The sequence below is a fragment of the Meriones unguiculatus genome, chromosome 11 (assembly GCF_030254825.1).
Source record: "Meriones unguiculatus strain TT.TT164.6M chromosome 11, Bangor_MerUng_6.1, whole genome shotgun sequence".
Taxonomy (NCBI): Eukaryota; Metazoa; Chordata; class Mammalia; order Rodentia; family Muridae; genus Meriones; species Meriones unguiculatus.
The window spans coordinates 56,332,551-56,352,469 of record NC_083359.1 but is presented as its reverse complement, the minus strand read 5'-3'; the positions used below and the strand labels follow the sequence as shown (position 1 = coordinate 56,352,469).

General features: G+C 38.9%; 1 protein-coding gene across 6 annotated transcripts in view; it reads left to right on the top strand.

Annotated features, from left to right (window-relative positions):
* Ppp1r12b (protein phosphatase 1 regulatory subunit 12B) overlaps positions 1–19,919 on the top strand; it is a 216,560-nt gene that overhangs the window by 162,219 nt on the left and 34,422 nt on the right. The window contains exon 1 of one of the 6 annotated variants that reach the window (XM_021633775.2): positions 2,002–6,179. The exons of the other annotated variants lie outside the window; for them this stretch is intronic. Within the exon in view, the coding sequence (XP_021489450.1) occupies positions 6,078–6,179 (102 nt within the window). The 5' untranslated portion in view covers positions 2,002–6,077. Of the gene's footprint in view, positions 1–2,001; positions 6,180–19,919 lie in introns of those variants that run through there. 6 annotated transcript variants of the gene reach the window in all.

Here is a 19,919-nt window from a genome sequence, read left to right as displayed (position 1 = left end):
TCTTTGTCCTCTTTTCCCACCCTAGGAAGATGAAAGAACTAGACTTTTTTTCTTTTTGTTTTGAAACAATTTCAAACCACACAAATATTTAAGAATAGGACAAAGAACTCTTTATGCTCTTCATTCAGTGACCAAATTCAAGTTTCACCAATTGTCTTTTTTTATTTTTTATATTAATTATAGTTTATTCACTTTTTATCCCAGCTGTAGTCGCCTCCCTCCCTCCCTCCCAATCCTACCCTCCTTCACTCATCTACTTCTTGCCCCTGTCTAAATCCACTGATAGGGGAGGACCTCCTCCCCTTCCATCTGATCCTAGCTTATCAGGTCTCATCAAGACTGGCTGCATTGTCTTCCTCTGTGGCCTAGCTGCTTATAGGCTGCTTATAGCTGGGCACAGGGGTCTTTTCTGAGACTGATTCACTCATTGTCTTAACAATGTCAGTTCTAGTAAAAGGACCCAGGCCTGAGGCATGAACCCACCAAGTGATTACTCTCTGATCAGTCCTTCCTTGACTCTTTACATTGATGTTTGTGGTAAGAGCTTCGTCATATACATCCCTTTGTTTGGGTGTATCCAGTGTTTCATTATAATTAGAACCAGTCTGTGTGTTTGGCACCATGGTGTCATGACAGGAATGACACTATATGTTCTTTTCTTTTCAAACTATTAGTACTGTTCCCTGTGGTGTTATCCCTGACCAATAGATGACATATGCCAGGATTCTCCAGGTCAGAGTACCTTTTGCTCTTTAGTGATTAATAAATATGTTACAAAGTAACACGATGGGATCTTGTAAAATTCACTCAGTCATCCATTTTAAACACTGGTTTGGGATGCACTGCTGTTCCTTTCCTGGACTGATTTTACAATGAAGATGAATTTTTTTAAATGTGACTTTTTTTCTAACTTCATCACTCTACATTTGTAGTAGATATTTTACCAGAAGAAAGAGCTTTCCTCATTTATCTTTATTGTTTATTTCTTTAATTGGTGTATATTCATGGATGCCTATTTTCTTTAATGGCTAACTTGCCATTATCATCTTTGATGTTCATATGTTCCTTTTCTAAACAAACTTTTGGTGCCCTTTTGTTATGTCCCTACTGAGGACCAGGATCATTTCTTTTCCTTCCCCAGCTCTGGGATCAGCCACTTTGCCAGGAGCGCAGGGGTTTTTGTTTGTTTGTTGTTTGTTTGTTTGTTTTTAGTTGAGAATAGCATTCAACAGCAGTACTGAGATGCTGGTCTCCAAATGCTACAAGGTTTTGCTCTTTGCAGGCCCTCTCAGTAAGCAGAAGCAAGGGATTACATACATGCACACATTTCCATTTAATTATCTATATTGAAAATCATGAACCATATCACTACTTTCAATTCTGTATAAAAACACAGAAGTCATTCTAGCTTTCTCCCCCCCCTTCATATTCATATCTTTTTTAAAAACAATAAAAACCTTGTTTCCTGCTATCTTTAGTACATTTTCTTTTTATTCAGTGTCCTTGTATGAATGCAGTCCCATAACTATACCAGGCTGTGGCTTCATCACTGTATCTTCCCTTGATTTCAGGGCTTATGATTTTGTTAATTTTCTGAATATTAACCCTAAACCATATAACTCCACATTATAGTTCACCATTTTGGAAGTGACCCAAATAAAGTACTCTGAGGTTAAAGAACTGTTTGGCTTTTATCCTGAGGTATGTGATTGTAAAGCCTACATGCTCTCTCACTACAAGTACAGTGTGGTGGGCGTCTTTTTCTCTTGCTTTGATAAAATACCCAGGGGGAAAAAGCCAGGTAGGAGAAGAGGGGTTTGTTTTAGCTTACAATTCCAGATTGCATTTCATCATACTTGAGAAATGAAAGTGACAGGAACTTGAAACATCTAGTCATGTCACATACATCCACAGTCAAGAACACAGAGAAATGGATGTGTACACTCTTGCTAGTGCTCAGTTTACTTTCTTTTTTATATAACAGTGCAGGACCCAAACTAGCCTATCTCTTTCGGCTGGGTCTTCCCACATCACTTATAATCAAGACAGTTTCCCACAGACATGCCCACAGGCCAACCTGAGGCAGGCTCATTGAGACTGTCTTCATAAGTGATTCCCGACTGTGTCAAGTTAATGATTAAAGCTCACCATCACAGTGGGAGCATAGTCACTGATGGGGACATCACCAGCAAAGCAGTTTACCAAGCATCGCTTTTAAACCATGGCATTTCATTTTCTTGATTTGAATAATAAGAAAGAACAAGAAAACGCCTGATTCATTAATTTTTTTCCTGTAAGTTTTGGGAATGTTGACTCAATGGGGTTTCTGATCGGGATCCCTCTTTAAGTAAGGGTCTTCATTCATGGTTCATATATTTGGTGGATGTCAGCTCAAATACAAACTCTCTATTGGCTTGTTCCTGTAGTTAGAGAACTGACTACCTTACCTTAGACTCTTAATTCATTTATAGCCACCAACCCTTTCCCTTTATTTTTTGTGGGAATAAAGCAGTTGAGCCCATCATTGTGTCCTGCCTCTCGGACATAAGTTATTTTTTAAACAAATGTCTTCTGCAAAGCTTAGGTCATGGAAATCTGTCCCAGGGATTTTTTAAAACCAGTTTACTGATTCAATCTGAGAAAGAAAAGCTTTTGTTATCAGCTGAAGATTTCCTGCCTGGGGAAGCAAAGAGGAGAGCAGTTCTTAATCTCAGATGTCCCTATATCCTGATTGTCTTTCCAGGGGCTAAAGTGTGAGTGGTGGTAGGTACCAAGAATGTCCTTGGCCATTGAAATTTAAGGTGGGCCAGTATAGAGACAAAGATAGCTTGTTTGACTCCCTGAATCTTTGTAGTATCATATCCATAGAAACTGTATTACAAAGGTGCATGACTTGAAAACTAGATTCTCCATATAACTGCAGATAAGAACCCCTCCTTTTAGTTATTTTTACTTGATATGAAAGATGCTTTCATTTTCATGGAGGAATTAATTTTTTTATCTGAAAGGAACAATACATATTTTGGCAAATTGAAAATATTTATACACAAAGAAGCAAGGAACAAAGAGTTTAGATTAAACTTTTTGGAGAAGTTCACTCTGGACCAGATCTAGTGTGTTCTTATGAGTGTCTCAGATTCTCCAAATCATCTTGCAGGCCTTGGTTTCCTTGATGGCCTTGATTGGTAGGTAGGCCTTTTCACATCACTTTTATTCACCTGAATCAGCAAGAGCTTATCCTCGACGGTGGTGTTCTGCTCACTTCTTGCTGACTGCATAACTTTAGCCCAGTCATTTAACCTTTTAGAGCTTGAGTTTCCTCATCTATTAGACAATAACATAACAATGTGCTTTTCAACATGGCTGATGGGAGACGATGACATAGGATATATGAAAATACTTTAAATTATATAAAAGAATTTGTCGTTGTTAGAACTTCCTTAAACAGATATGTGATGTAAGTTAGAAGAGACAGAATGGCCATTTAAGAACAAAGGGGGTTGTTGGGCAGTGGTGGTATATACCTTTAATTCCAGCACTCTGGAGGCGGAGGCAGGCAGATCTCTGTGAATTCAAGGCCAACGTCAGCTACAGAGTGAGTTCCAGGACAGCCAGGGCTACACAGAGAAACCCTGCCTCAAACAAAAAACCAACCAAACAATAATAAAGGAGGTTTATGGTCCCTCTCCAGTTGCTAGTAAGTAAAGTTCCTCTATAAACTTTAAAGAAACAGGTACAGAAACTGGCTTCTCAGGATTGTTCCTACTGTCTTTTTAAAGAATAATGTAACCATGATAATGTTCATTCAACATACTGTTAGGGTTAACTGTGTAAGCTATATCCATAATATAATGTTCATAGATCAGGGATTAGTAAAATGGCTCAATGGATAAAAGCTCTGATTTTAAGCTTGACAACCTGAGTTCAATCCCTGGAATGGTGGAAGAAAAAACAAACAAACAAACAACAACAACAAAAAAACAGCTCCCCAAGTTGTCTTCTGACTTATATGTATACACACACACACACACACACACACACACATAAACACACACAATGACACATGTCCACCACATCAGACAAACTTAATGTAACAAAAAAATTTAAACATAAGAATTCTCACAATAATTGGCCTTTTAGATGAGGCCTATAATTCCAGCCTTTTGTTGGATCAACGAGTCTTAAGGAATTGTTTTCAGACTGAAAGTGAATCAAAACTTCTTCATAAATCTGTTTGAAACTGCATTCATTAAACTAACCCCCGAAGCAGATGATTACTTTTGCTTATTTAATCTCACAAAATTAGTGTTTGGAGTAAAAGAGATATCAAAACAATCAAGGCAAAAGAGTCATTAGTTGGAAGGATTTAAGGGGAAAAAGTGTAAATTTCATGTGGAAAAGGGAGGGTAGGATAGAGTTTCCAAGAGCCTGGAAGAAAGTGAGTTGTTACTTTGAGGATAAACCCATTGGCTTAGAAAGCATTTGGCTTAGAAATGTTGGACAGTGTAGTGATGACAACAGAATGCAAGAGATTAAATTTGAGATGTTTCTTCAAGGCCAAATCCAAACTCCTTCAACGCCCAGCAAAGAAATTCCTTTCTTGTTAACTCTTAATTTTCTCTGTGCTGCTGAGTCCTGTCATCTTGATGTTTCAAAACAATCATGTACTACTAATTGTTGTGTCCCTCCTCCTTTATGCTTCTTTCAAATCTTACTCCTTCCTGATGCGGTATCTTAAGAAACTCTGACACAGTTTCTATTAGAGACTTAGCCAGTATACAGAGCTTAGTTCGCAGTGAGCCAGAGTTTCAAACTGCTGTTCTTTCTCACAATGCAAGAATGACAAGGCATTAGAACATCACATAAAAGGCTTGCAGGTACTTTCATATTTCTGTCTGGGCTGTTACTTGAGAGATATGAGGGTTAAAAATCACTGTTCTCATAAGCAAAAAAGAAAAATGAAGAAGAAAAGAGAGAGAGAAAAAGGAAGGAAGGAAGGAAAGAAAGAAAAGAAAGAGAAAGAAAGAAAGAAAGAAAGAAAGAAAGAAAGAAAGAAAGAGAGAGAAAGAAAAGAAAGAAAGAAAGAAAGAAAGAAAGAAAGAAAGAAAGAAAGAAAGAAAGAAAGAAAGAAAGAAAGAAAGAAAGAGAAAGCAAAGATTTAGAGAAAGCAGCCTTTGGCAACTGCTGACTGATCTGGGGTAGAAGCTGCTGTAGGTTGTGAGGTTGCCCCTAGGCATGCCTGTAGCCTCCATTCCTAGAAGCTAACAGCTTTCTTTTCCTTCTACAAGTGGCAACCAAGTTCTGGGTTGAAAGTGAATCCTTGCCCTTGGCTACTCTCCAGCATTCCTCCCTGAGCGAATGGGGATTTGGAATGTCAGAAAATAGAAGAGGGGAGGGGAAAGATGTGCGTATGACTCTGAGTGTTTAGAGCAAAGGCAGCTTGTCTGGAAGGACTTAGGAAAGCTTTGCTTCCTCAGACTGCTGCTTCCTTCTCATAAACTCTTGGTTCCTTCTTTGTGTTTTAGTTGTTTAACCTGAGTTTAGCACAGCAGTTCAGACCCACACAGTGCAATAGAATCAGGCTGAGGGAGACAGGACACTTCTGGAGGACTTGTGTGTCTTCCTTCTGGATAAAGTGGTAGTACTTGTCCCCAGACTCATCTGCAGCAAGATCCAGAACCGTCATTCCTCTGGGATTTAATCTGGAGTCATCGGGAGCCCAGATTCGGGTTTTATTCTCAAGCCAGCCTGAGTAAGAAGTGACCTTTGGACAGAATCAAGGATTCAGCCTAGGCATGAAAGGTGATGTTTGACACATGCCTTCTACTGTTCATGCTTGTGATTGAAGCTGCCCTGGAATATTGATGGGATACAACTCTCACACTTTGTAACTGTGGACTGCTTCAGAGCTCAAGACTGTAATCTGCAAGGCGGCTTTTATCCTTTATTTAGTTCTCTCCAAAGTCATCTTGTACCAGCGCAAAAGGAGAAATTCTGTAAGACTAATCTACCGGGACAGTTCCCAGTTCTGTGTGAAGAATCCAGAAGTTGAGTGTCTGTCTAAATCCCTGGGAACCATGTCCTCTTTATATACACGAAGTAAGGAGTTCACACGGAATAGGAAATCACAGTCTGATTCTCCCCCAGCATCTCCCTCTCCAACTGCCAAGACACTCCGAGTAAGCCTTTTTTAATTTATGTCTGATCATAGTTATGTCAGAGGTGGGAAGTGTGTTTATATGTAACTTGCAGGTTGATACTGAGAAAGGGGGTATTTCAGAATATAGAGAAATCAACAAAAGTGGAAATATAAGTAAAGTTCCAGCTAGCTTTCCTAAAGGGGTTGTGATTCACAATACTTGATACTGTCTTAAGTAAAACTAGACTTAAATTCAGGCTACGACTCCTGCCTTTTAGCTTTTAATTTGTTGTAAACTGCTTGGCAGTAAGATTCTGGAGATCCTTTTGCTTTATGTGTTCTGTTTAGTTTTTCATTTTGTTTTATTTTGTTTGGTTGGTTTTATTGTTGTTTGTTTGTTCTTGGGTTTTTTGTTTTGTTTTTTGTTTTTGAGAAAGATAACCCTACGTCCTAGATAGCTTTAGTTGACCTTTGTTATTTGTTTGTTCTTGGTTTTTTGTTTGTTTGTTTTGAGACAGACAACCCTACGTCTTACGTAGCTTTGGATGGCCTTTGTTGTTTGTTTGTTCTTGGGGTTTTTGTTGTTGTTGTTATTGTTGTTGATTTTTGAGACAGACAACCCTATGTCTTACATAGCCTTGGTTGGCCTAGAGCTTACTATGTAGATTAGACTGGCCTTAGGCTAAAAGAGATCTGCCTGTTTCAGTCTTCCATGTACTGGGAATAAAAGCATGTGCCACCATGCCTAGCAAATTCTAGGGTTCACGATATCTTACAGAGATTTTCTTTAGGTGTTTTTTTTTTTTTTTTTTTTTTTTTTTTTTTTTGGTCCATATTTAGCTGCTATGTTTTATGGATCAATGTTTCAAGAAAAAAAGCTCCCAAGTGGCATGAATCTGTGTGCATGAGATTTTCATCTTTTGCAATGTATATTCATATGTATGTGCGTGCATGAGATAGCATATGCCTTTGCCTGTTTTATATATCTCTATGAGTCAGAATGAATTAGCCTTAATGATACTTGCAACCTTTCAGATACCATCAGGAAATTTCTTGCTTAAAAGAAAAAGAAATAACTCCAACCTTTGACAACCAGTTGGGTTAAGGTGCTTATGATATCCTAGGCAGGGCCATTTAGGATTTCTCCATTTCCTCTGGTGACTGTCTCTGCTGAATTTTTTTTAACACAGAGACATTTGTATCTAATTTAGTATCCTCCTTGGTCAAAAGCTGGCAAAAGCAAGAAATGGCAAATGAGCAGAGAGAAGCCCTGATGGGCATATTAGGTAGTAGTCAAGGAAGAGTTCCCTCTTAGGAGCTAGATTGTGGTATAAGGTATACACGGCGTAAGAAGAGGGCAGTCAGGCTTCCTTATTTGGAGAGCCATGGGAAGAAAAGTGGCAAGAACCCTCAGAGGGCTGTGGCTTCTTCTTGTTGTTTTATTTTCATTTTCAGTGTCTCTCTCCAAGTGTAAATTATCATATAGTAGATTTTCAGATGCCGCCTGTTGGTCTGTGACTCCAGACAGAGATATTTAGTTACTAGAGTGAAAAAAAAAAATCTTAATGAAACTGTTTTCCTCGTGGTTCTTTTTGTGAGGGGACCAAAGGAGGCTGTGGTGTAGTGTCTCTACTGCTGAGCTTCTGGGCTCCAGGAGTGTTTCTTGCCTGTAGACTAGGACCCTCTTTACTCCAAGGGCTCTGGGCACTTTTTGTAGCAGTTGTTGGATATTTTCTGATGGCTTCTAACTGATGTACACAAAACTGAATGCCGTTACTTCAGTTAATGCTTCCTTTTGCTGACTTGCCCCATCATACTCCACAAGAGTGTGGCTCTGTATGGCTGTGAAGAAAGAGCCCCTTGCTAACATTCATTCATTGAAGCCACAGCTCCCATAGTCATAGGTGACACCAGTGATCACTCAGCAGGTTTCTGTTTAGCAACCGCACTTCTTTTTTATTTTTTCATTCCTTCATTAGCAGTTTGGTGCTTCTTTCTTCCCTGCCTACACCTTTTCCATCCCCACTCTCCTGCCTCCCACCCCTGCCTTTAGACAGGGCACAGTGGGAGAAAATCTGAAAGTTTAGATTACAGGAAAAAAAACATGGGTGAGTTTAGTAAGAGACTACTTCCCAGTTTTAGTAGCTGGTGGCTGTAGACTCCCACAGTAGCTTACTTTAGCCAGTTTCCATCGTCCGGATGGATTGAACCATACTGTAGAGAATGTTGATCATCGTATGGTATTTGTGTTCCATTATGACTGAGACAGAAAAAGATATGCAAAAGTAATTTGGAGGCTGTTGACTCTTGGGACTAGTTACCAAGCCAAGAATAGTCTCATGAGATTTCACTAGTTCATTCATTTACTCTCATGTTTGACTACTTGGGATACTGTGGAAAACTGGGTGTATGTGGGTTTTGGCTATGCGTTACAGCACATTTACTGTGGTCTTGTGCTCATCTGCCTTCTGATACCTGGCTGCAACAGGTTGGTTCTCTGCCACCCTAAAAACTGGCTGTTAAATGGGTTACATAAAAGGGACGTGGCTTGCCTAGCGTCTCTTGGATAGTAAGCAGCAAAGTTTTAAGCTCAGGGTTCTCTACTTTCAAAACCCTTATCAGCGATACTGGAGTGCAAGCAAATAGACTTGAAGGTCAAGTTTAAGAGCCTGCTTACCAGCCACGATAACACTTAAAAACCTAGGTAGCTGTAGAATTCCTAGGGACACAGGAAACTGAAATTGCAGGGAAGAGGAATGCTACTGCCTGTAGACCAAGGGAGGCAGCTGACAGGCCATAATGGAATCTCTTGTGACTGGTTCTTAAATTCCAGTCATGCCCTCTGGAGCAAAAAACATCACAGATCCCAAGACCTTGTAGGCCTTGCATTTCTCTTAAAGAAAATGACTAGCTCTTTGTAGTACAGACGTTGGCTACTTACTATATCTTCAAGTCCCCCACCCCCAGTATATTTTTTTCAACTGGAGATTGCATCATTGAAAAGACCCTGATCGATCCAACATTCTTCAAAATAGGACTGAATTTTTAAACAAGTATTTAAAAATTTATTATTATTTTAGTGGTGTTAAAGGAGCTAATTATGAAATGCTTCCATATAAGGAAAATGTCCTCAGAGAATTTTTAAATAATAGCTATTTACATACAGAAGAATATTTTGAACATTTTCTTCTTCAACAAATGTTCAAGAAGCCCCATAAATTAAACAGGTATTATTTTTAACTTATGAAAACAAAGGTAGAATGATTTTTAATGAGTGCAAAAACAAACTATTTTATCACATACCTTTACTTTTTTAACTCTTAGCAGTATCTGAGGCTTTTTGAATTGTGTGATGCCAGATTTCTGTGCTTAGTAATCTTGTGAAGTTTTTAATAATATAAAAGTCTAATCCAGACCAACAAGATGGCTTAGTAGGTTAAGACACTTCCCAGTAAGCCTGATGACCGAGTTTGATCCCCAGGAAACGATGGAAGAAGAGGACCAACTCCCACAAGTTTTCCTCTGACTTTTGCATAAATACATGTGTGTTCACATTAACATAGATAAATAAATGTAAAAGCAAACAAAAATAAAAACACTACTGCCTGCCTGCATATTGTGTGGCTTTCTCCCCAGTGAAGTAACACGCATATGCAGAAGGAAGTACATGTCTTCAACAGTCAAGATTCATGTTTACTTTTGCCCACTCATATTCTTTAATAATATTTTTTATTCTCTGAACATAAACTATATACTGTTAAGCATGATTTTTTAAATACCCCTATTAAATGCTAGAGAATGGTGCCATTATTAAGAACACTTATTTTTATATAGGACGAGGGATTGATTTCCAACAACCACATGCTGACACAACCATCCATAACTCTAATTCCAGGCAAGCCACTGACTTCTGTGAGTGTCAGACATGCATCTGATATACATACAAACAGGCAAAACATTCTTACACACAAAATAAAAAATACCTCTTTCCTGGTGTGCCTATAAACCTAGCTCTCAGGAGGCTAAGACAAAAAATTTAAGATCACAAATTTGAGACTAGCCTTGGCTACATAACTGAGTTCAAGGGCTGCCTTGACTATGTAGTAAGACCTTATCTCCTCCAAAACAAATGACCAAACCATCCAACCAACCAAGCCTTTCCATTCTTTAGTAAAAGTGTCCATCTGTCCTCCTCATCCTCCTATACCCCTCCAGTTCTCGCTGAGAATGGTTTGGCTATGTTGGTAGCACTGCTGTTTGAGTCTTCTGTGAATTAATGAAGTAACTTTGTGAATGGGCTCTTTGGCATCCACACCCATTTCTCATAGTTTGGCAAATCTTGTATCTAAAGTTGTATGTGAAGTATTTGGTCTGGGTGCTTCAGGTCTAACATCTCTGTGAGCTACTGATCTGTCATTTGATTTGTTACTCTGGGAAAGCATAATGATGTCTCTTACCTCCAAGCAGCTGGAGCATAGGATGCATGATTCATATAGGCACCAGAATGGCTTCTTTTCAGAGCAGTTTTTCAGCATTAAAATTCTAAGCCAGGCCTACTTGTGGTCCTAGCTACTTAGAAGCCAGAGGACCAACAAGTTCAAGGACTGCCTGGGTGACTAGTGAGACCCTGTCTCAAAATAAGTTTAAAAAAAAAAAAAAGACAACCCAGGGCTGAGGAATCTTAGTCAGAGCCTAGAATGTGCAAGGACCTACATTAAATCCCAATGTTACCAAAATTTAAAAAGAGAAAAAAATTAAACATTCTGAGCCACATATATTTAGTATCAAAGTTTTAGTTGCTAGTTAAAATATGCCCCTTTAATATAATATGACACAACTGAGAACAGCCCTCAGGAGGCTGAGGCAGAAGAATCACAAGATTAAAGTCAGTCTCCCTGAGCTACATAACAAGATCAAATCTCAAAAAAAGAAGTGTGTGTGTAAGAGAGAGACGGAGAGCGAGAGAGAAGAAATACAGCATGTTTATTTGTGTGCACATGCTAGTAGATAGCCAAAGTGCTTATGTAGTGATAACTGTGCTGGATACATCGTGAAGTAAGATCAGCATCTGAGTATCTGAATCCTAGGAATCCTTTAATTGGGCAATTGTTAATTGAATTGCTTGCTTATAATACAGGATTTGACCTGTATTTATAACCCAAGATCACAAGCATTTAGTCTGGATTGCTTCAGCTCTAACATCTCAATTGAAAAGATTTTCTGTAACTATTTTCATACAAACTACTAATGTACACCAAGGGAACAGTTAATCTGTTTGCTTTATTTTATAATCACCCTAAATATTACATTAGCTAAATTAAATGATAAAAGATTTCAGCTTTCATGAGAACTTATTTAGGATTTCTGATTATCAAGACAAGGGTATTCCACCTCTTCCCTTTTCAACCTTGGTTATTGATCAGCCTTGGGAGGTGGTTTGTATACCTCAGGCGAACAAAAACTTTTATAGTGTATTTTTTTATGCTCTTTACTACATCTGGGGCATTACCAGCCTGGAATCCTTCATTGAACTCCACTTATAGTTCATTATCAATATATATATAATTCAATATATATCTATATTATGAGAAACATTTTTCTGGGTAATTAGGGTGCAATATTTAGCCATTGTTTTCTGCCTAATTAAAGCCACTATTTATTGTTTGTTTATTCCACTCAAGAAGAGTCAATAAACTGTGACTCCTCAGACCAAGGAATCCTCCTGGGCAGTACAAGTCTGTAGGAATGAAAGCAGATTCCCTTTGGAAGCTATTACTCAAGTTCTGAGTAGATGCATACTGGCTTAGTTAATCCATCTCCTACATAGAGCCTTGATCACATAGCTTCTGAAGCCAGGGTGTGTGTCAGAAAGACTGGGAGTTTTGAAGACATTAGCCTCTTTCCTGCAAGCTGTGTCCCACTCTTTCCACTCTACTTCCCATGCTCCCATGCTCCCATAGTAAGTAGGTAGCAAGTTATCCCTTTGTTTTGATGTGTGGTCTCACTAGCAAGTCATCTCCTTTGTTTTAATGTGTGGTCTCACTTTTGGGCTAGTCTTCAATTTGTAGGCAATCCTCCTGGCTCAACTTTCCAAGTAACTGGGACTATAGACTGTGCCACATACCAAACAACCTTTTCTACTATTAATCCTCTCACAGTTAACATCTTATGAGTATCTCTTATGTTGTAGCCCCTATTTTGGGTGCTGGAATTCATAAATGAAGGCCATATTCTCTAATTGGAGAGATAAAAACAAAGTTCATATCACAGAGAGATGAATTTTCTAATAAGAACGTAGCTTCAGAGTATTTTAGTTGAATCAAGTAATCTGAAAATGTTTGCAGAATAGAATGGCAAAATAAAATGTTTGCCTTATGTTTGCAGAATAGAAGCTAGATGACAAAGAAGACCCATGTTACAGAGGAGAAAAGTGTGAGAAAATACAGCATTGTTTTCAGAGCTGCAGTTCAGTGTGGCTGGAATGAACTGATTGGCCTGCTCTTTGATCACCTCTCCCTGAGGGGGAAGCAGCCTTACCAGGCCACAGAGGAAGACAATGCAGCCACTCCTGATGAGACCTGATAGACTAGAATCAGAAGGAAGGAGAGGAGGACCTCCCCTATCAGTGGACTGGGGAGGGACATGGGTGGAGAAACGGAAGGGAGGGTGGGATTGGGAGGGGAGGAGGGAGGGAGCCACAGGAGGATACAAAGTAAATAAACTGTAATTAATAAAACGAAAAAAGAAAAAAAAAGAAAGATATAATAGGAAATAAGGGACCATGCCTACTGGTTCTTAGTCTTTCACCCTGAGGATTTAGGGAGTTATCCTGTGACCAAAGGATTGACAACTTGAAGTAGAGTTGTGATCCAAATTGCATATTGGAGAAATAAGAATTGGAAGCTGTATGCTGGGGTGAGCAGGAAACGTTCAAGTCACTTATCCCCCTGATGGCAGGGTTTCATATAAGACAAGGCAGATCTGAAACATTCTCCAGGAAGCACAGGGAAGCGTTCTGTTGTTTAGATGATGAGCTGACAAAACTTGAGGGCTGATGGTATAGGAGCAGGGAAGGACACAGGAAAGTGTCAAAGAAAAAAGAGACCACACTGAATTGGCAAATGTGAGAGGAAGAAAGGTGTTGAGTGGGAAAGTGGCTTTATGTTAAAGTTGATTGAATAAAACTATGGAATGTATGGATAGTGACATTCAGAAAATGTTAAGGTCTAACCTACCCAAGGTATAATTTGAAAGTCTCCAGAGTTGAAAACTTTGAGGGCCAACACGATTGATTGCCACAAGGAGAAAATCCCCTTCTGACTTCATGTCACAGTAAAAATGGAGGTGCACTAAAAAATAGCAAAAAAGCATCTGAATGCTACATGTTTACAGTATATAAGAAACAAGTGAACTTCTTGTTTGAGGGTCTATCTCGAACATTTTTGTGCAAATGCCCCAAAATCTGGAGAGAGAGCATCTGAGATTCTTTTGATCCTGCAGATTTCAGGTTAAGAGGTATTAAACCTATACTTGATCTAGAGCTCAAGACCTAATAAATTAATTTCAGACTGAAGAGATTGATAGTAATGATTAAAGCTATGAAAAGTCTAAAGGACAAAGGCTCCCATAAAGAAAGGACTAAGTGTAAAGCGGAAGTGACAGCCAACAGCAGAGGTGGGCAGTGTTTGTAGTTCCGACTCATGCAGTAAGATGGCAGATTCTGTGTCTTCTTTCTTTGCCGGGAACATTGGAGTGAGCTTACTGTTACAGCAATAAGCTTTTGTTCTCAAAGGATCCAGAAACTGAGGAAGTTGAGTCAACTGGCTGTGAGTGTTCAGTTGAATCCTAGTTTATTTTCAAAACGTAGTAGTGTGCAGCAAAGGATTGTGTTTTTACAGTTTAAAGAAGTTCCCAGACCATTTACATTAACTTGGCTTGGTTTTTCCCTCAATCTCATGTTTGGGTGAGCTGACCATTAGTTGTACCTAGAAGGCCAAAGGGAAATGATGAGAGTCAGACTTCATCACTCTTTTTTTTATTTTATTTTATTTTTTTTAAGTCTGAGCTTGACCTTTTTATGCATTGGATGTTGGTTACCTGAAACTGGGGAATCTTCACAGCCCCTGACCCAACAAGCTTCTTTGATTATGCCATCAAAATATAGCTCTTTTTAAAGTTTGTGTGAAAAGGTAATATTTTAGACTGAAGTTAAATTGTAAAGTAAATGAAAGTAAATCTTAAAAAATCTCCGTATTACCTTGAAGAAGAATAACATATACAAAGCAAAATAATGAGCTTAAATGGCTGTGGGTTAGAAGGGATACATGGGAAGTAGGCTGGAGCACACACACACAAATGTTCCACTTGAGTGCCGAGGAATTTATTTGTTCTTAACCTCTCCAGTAGTGATCAAGCAGAGGGAGAATCAAAGGACCAAAGAAGGACAAGAGAGGCAGCATGGGAATATGGGAGAAACTAGCACTTTGAGTAGCTGTCATTACACAGCATGCACTGTGCCAGTGCGGGGCCAAGCACTTATATTTCCTACCTTATTTATTTCCTAATAGTAACTGTAAACACTGAGTACCAGTACCCCCATCTCACTGATGAAACTGTTGAGACAGAGGGAATTAGGCGTTATCTAAGATCTCATAACTGAAAATGCTATAGCAGCAGTCAGGATCCAGAACCTTTCTTCTAAGCTGTACAACTGCTCCAATGAAACCACTATGACTCCATGAACTAGCTACTAAATGATTGCCCATATTCCTGATTATTGGATCTGATTTGAAAAAGAAGATGAGGGCAATTCAACCTATTTTGAAGGAGGGGTTCAACCTTACAGAATAATTGGGAAACAGACATTTAAAAAAGAATCTATGTCATTTTAAAACTGGAACTTTAAAATTAGAATTAAGAGCAAATAAATTCCTTAACGTTCAAGTGAAACCTTTTATTTATGGATCCAGTCCATTTCCTACTTACCTTTTCCGACTACCACCACTTAACTTCATTACTTTGCAGTCTGGTTAAAGCTATTGGCTCCTGCCTTTGGAAAAGAGAAAAAATATATGGCATGCCCTGTGGTAGTGTGACCCCACATCATATCTAGTGTATCTGTCAATTATATATAAATTGTGACTCTAAAGCCATTTTAGCACTCAAAAACAGAATCTTATAGTCAAGTGACTTTATTATTTTGTTTATGCTATTAATTTGCTTTGTAAATAAAATTTAAACAAATGATGCAACTTGGAACCTATTAAGCTGTAACAAGTTTGGAAGTAATAGAGCATGAATTACTTAGGGACTCCTTAGCTGAAGGACTCTATCCTCCCATCCACTACACTGTTTCTTCTGCTGAGGTCTACATTTTAATAGATCCAATCAGCTCTAGGAGACCCCTAAATCCAAACAACTGTGTATTTGAAGATTCCATTTCCCTGTGGAAGAATAAAAGTAGAATAATAATTTTTTAGTTAAGTTTTTGTTTTGTTTTGGTTTTTTGTTGGGGGTTTTTGTGGTTTTTTTGTGGGAGGTGCTATGTTAATCTCTTGGAGCTCCACCTTTCAGACAGAGTAACATTATGGGGTAACTTTGGCTCTAGCAAAGGCCTAACCTGTGGCAGCTTTTCTGTAAGTCACACATGATTGTGTCATTTTTAATGAACACCAGCTTCGGACTCTAGGATGTCTGTAACCCTACTTAAGCCTTGTCTGAGATCTCTAATCAGTATGACTCTACCTTTTTGTCTACTGTAGGAATCTGGCCCTTGAAGGCCTTCAAATAGTTTATTTCTTGCCTTACTCTGTCTTATAGGCCTGCTTATGAAATGAAAGCCATGTCTTAGACTTTGTAATTATATATTTATTACTCTACATCACTGGCAAGGCTGCAAGACACAGGTACATAATGAAAATGCAGAATGAACACTGCTGTCTGCTTACAATTTCACTGTTTCAAAGAGTCGGGGGCTACATGCTAGAGATTGTCATTTCTGAACTAAAAACTGAACATGAGGTTTTCCAAAGCCAATTAAAATGATTCCTATTTATCACACTAGCATATCTATAGCGCCAAAAATAGATGTGTTAATATTTTGGTTTCTGTGAGGCAAAAAGAAAAAGTTAAAAAGAGGAATTCCCTTATCTGTAGAAGTTACTGAGAAATAACGTTTGCCTCATGTAGCTTAGGCACATTACTACTGTGTGTATTGTGAGCTACGGTGCATGAACAGAGGTCCAAGGACAGCTTTGTGAACTCAGTTCTTTCCTCTGACCTTTCTGTGGTTTGGGTCAACAGGCTGGAATCGTGCCTTACCAGTTGAACCACCTTGCCACTCTTTCTTTTCTCTTGGGATGTGAAATCTAGGAAGCCCTTTCAAAGGTTTAATTAACAGTTTGGTCCAAATAAAATTTAAACAACTGTTATTCAGCAACCTATGCCATTTACTATGTGGAAGGGAAGGAAGGAAGGAAGGAAGGAAGGAAGGAAGGAAGGAAGGAAGGAAGGAAGGAAGGAAGGAAGGAAGGAAAGATCCACCATCTCACCAGCCAGTCATGGTGTCACAGGTCTGTCATCCCAACACTGGAGAGGTAGTGGCAGGAGGATTAGAAGTTCAAGGCATATGTAGCAACATAGTGATTTTGCAGACCGTTTCTGGCATATAGGACCATGTCTCATAAAAACAAAACACACTCACTTGCACATATGCACACAAAGACATGGTTGTGTGCTGGTAGCCCAAGCATTCAGGAGGCAGAGGCAAGAGAGTTGCCACAGTTAAAAGCCACCAGAGCTACATAGTAAGACCCTGTCTTGAAAACCAAACAAGCAGAAAATATCTCTACTTGGGCTTTGGACATTACTGCCTTAAAGAGGTGTGATCTATTGAGGAAATCATGAGATCCAGACACTCAGAGAAACACAAGGACACCTGAAGACTGGGGCTCCAGGGCCTCAATGCCAGGCTGAAGACTTAAATTAGTGGCTTCTTTTCTTGTGCTGAGGATGGTGCTCAGCTCATGCGAGGCAAGTGCTCTGAGGCTGGGCTACAGCCCCAGTCCTCAATTCCTGAATTACTATGTGTAACATTAACAAACTGCTTTTGGAGGGGAAGTCTTTACTGCCCAGTTTTTGAATGATTGCAATATATATTTAGGTAGCTGTGTACACCAGTGTATCCAAGCCATAGGTAGAGTAAAGCCTTGGCAGTGGGAGACAGCACATTGATGGATAGTAAAACATGTGTGGGCATAAATACATTCTAAGGACCTTAGAATTATCTTTAAAAAATTATTTGCCTCAAATATTTTATGGAGGACTTTGTATATTCATATAATTCCTTCTAAGGTAAGTACATTTTGTTTTTTGATTTGATTTTGGTTTGGGGGATTGTTTGTTTGTTTTGAGACAGGGTTTCCCTGTTTTGTTTTTGTTTTTGTTTTTTTGTAACTCCAAAAATAATCCAGACATTCTTTGGAAACTGCAGAAACTATAAGCTGTAAAATCCCAATAACATTTTGGGAGCTTAATAAATGTACCAGAAAATGAGTATTTCTATAATGTAACAAATGTATTTTTACTTGTTATATTTATTTGGGGATGGTGTTCACATATGCTACAGTGTGGGTATGGAGTTCAGAGAACTACTTGCAGCAGTCAGTTCTCTCCTTCCACAGGGCGGGTTCTGGAGAATCACATTCACGTCATCTGCCTTGGTAGCAAGGACCTTTACCCACTTAGTTATCTTGCCAACCCCAGTTATTTATATTTTAAAATGTATATGATATAGTAGAATATGCAGGGTAATACTACTTGATAGATATATTCACATTTCTTCTTCCACACTAACGAAACAAATGAAAAACCAGTAAGGAGTCATTATCTAGTGTATGACATTTTCCCTAAGTATTTATAATATAGAGTCTGAGAATGGCTCACTGGGTCAAGCACTGGCAAGCCAGACAAGCCAATCTGGATTCTTGGGATCCATATAATGTAGAATTTATGCTACCCACTCCAACATCTACCCCATCTGTGAACTGCTGGAGTATGTGAAGGGGCTGGTCCTACAGATCTAAAGCTGCAGGGTCTCCATGACACAGGGCAACAGCAGGATATCCAAGAAACCCGGTGAGGTTTCTTGATCCAGTATTGATAGTGTAGCAGAAGCCAGAGGCCTCCAAATAGACCAATGACTCATTGCAGCGAACAACATTTGCAAGCAAAGAAGTGTGGACAAAAGGCTGTATATACCATGTGACAACACCCTGTGACAGACACATCATGGTTTCCACCTCTTTTGTGAGGTGGGGGGGTGGTTGCAAGGGCAGAGAGCAGGTACGAAGGGACAGGGAGATGAGTGGGATTGGGGTGCATGATATTAAATTCACAAAGAATCAATAAAAAGTAAAATAATAACCTTTAAAACATAAGTCAAATTCCAAGGTGATCTCTCTCATTTTTGCTTATTTATGATCATGGATTTATTTAATAATCATCAGTTTCTAACAACAACAAAAAAATTGATGCCACAAAGTTGTCCTCTATCCCCACATATGTACATCATGCACACCCATGTACAATAATAAATAAAACAGAAAAAGAAATAGCTATAATATAAACAATGAATATGGTGAATGTGACTTTCTCATTTAGCTATTTTTTCATAGGTATTAATAGTTGGTAAAGGTAAATCAAGGAATTTATTATGAAATTGTATATATGATTTAAATGTTGCTGATTTTTTTTTCTTAGAAATCTACTGTCTCTCACACACACTCACATGAATGAGAACTTTTTCTAGCATAAGGCAGTATTTTTAACATTGTTTGACTACTGAATATATGTGGTTACTCACTGTAGCTGAGAGGCCATATTTCTTCCAGGATGTTATTAACTGGACCATATTTTGTTGTTAAAGGAGGAACTTGGAAATGGCTCTCAGATTATATCCTGGCCTAATCTCTAGACCCTGTATTTATGAAAATATAGGTTTCCCATGATTATATAATCATTGTATGCACAACTGACCTTATGATAGGCAGATCCCCCACCCCGCCCACATGGGCCTGCCTTGATCTAATCACATGAGCCTGAATACACAAAGGGGCAAAAAGTATGAAGGGTGGAAGGACCCATCTGCCATTGCTGGATTGAGGGAGGAAGGGGCTCTCGAGTAAAAAGAGATGTAGACATTCCCACAAGCCCCAAGTGGCCACTAGCTGAATGCAGAAAAGCCACAGGGACCTGCAGCATGAGCTACAGGATTTCGGGGTCTCCTGACTAATGAGCTCAAAGGCAGAGAACAAAGAAGCCGCTAGAGCAGTGCCAGCCCTGTGACCTATAAAACCGAGATAATGCGTGTTTTAAGATCCCAAGTTTTATGACCATTTGTTTTGATGGTAATAGAAAACTAATACAGTTGAAACTTTGATGATAATAAGAAAATAATGTTTTTTATGCACATGTAGGGGAACTAATAAAGCTCTCTCATTGTCTTCCCATGATCACATCTTTACACAAATCTTGTTCTTTTTCCATTTGTCTATTTTAAACTTGTGTAAGATCTTAACTATTTTACTGGAGATACAGACTTTGAAAGATCTACTCTAACACCACAGACCAGTATATTGTCCTTGAAATCCTATCCATTTGAGTTATGCAGGGCATTCCTTAAGGTACAGGCTAGGACACTTTAGTCTTTCCTAGACATATAGGGAAAACCAGAATAGTTTGTTAACTGTGTGTGTGTGTGTGTGTGTGTGTGTGTGTGTGT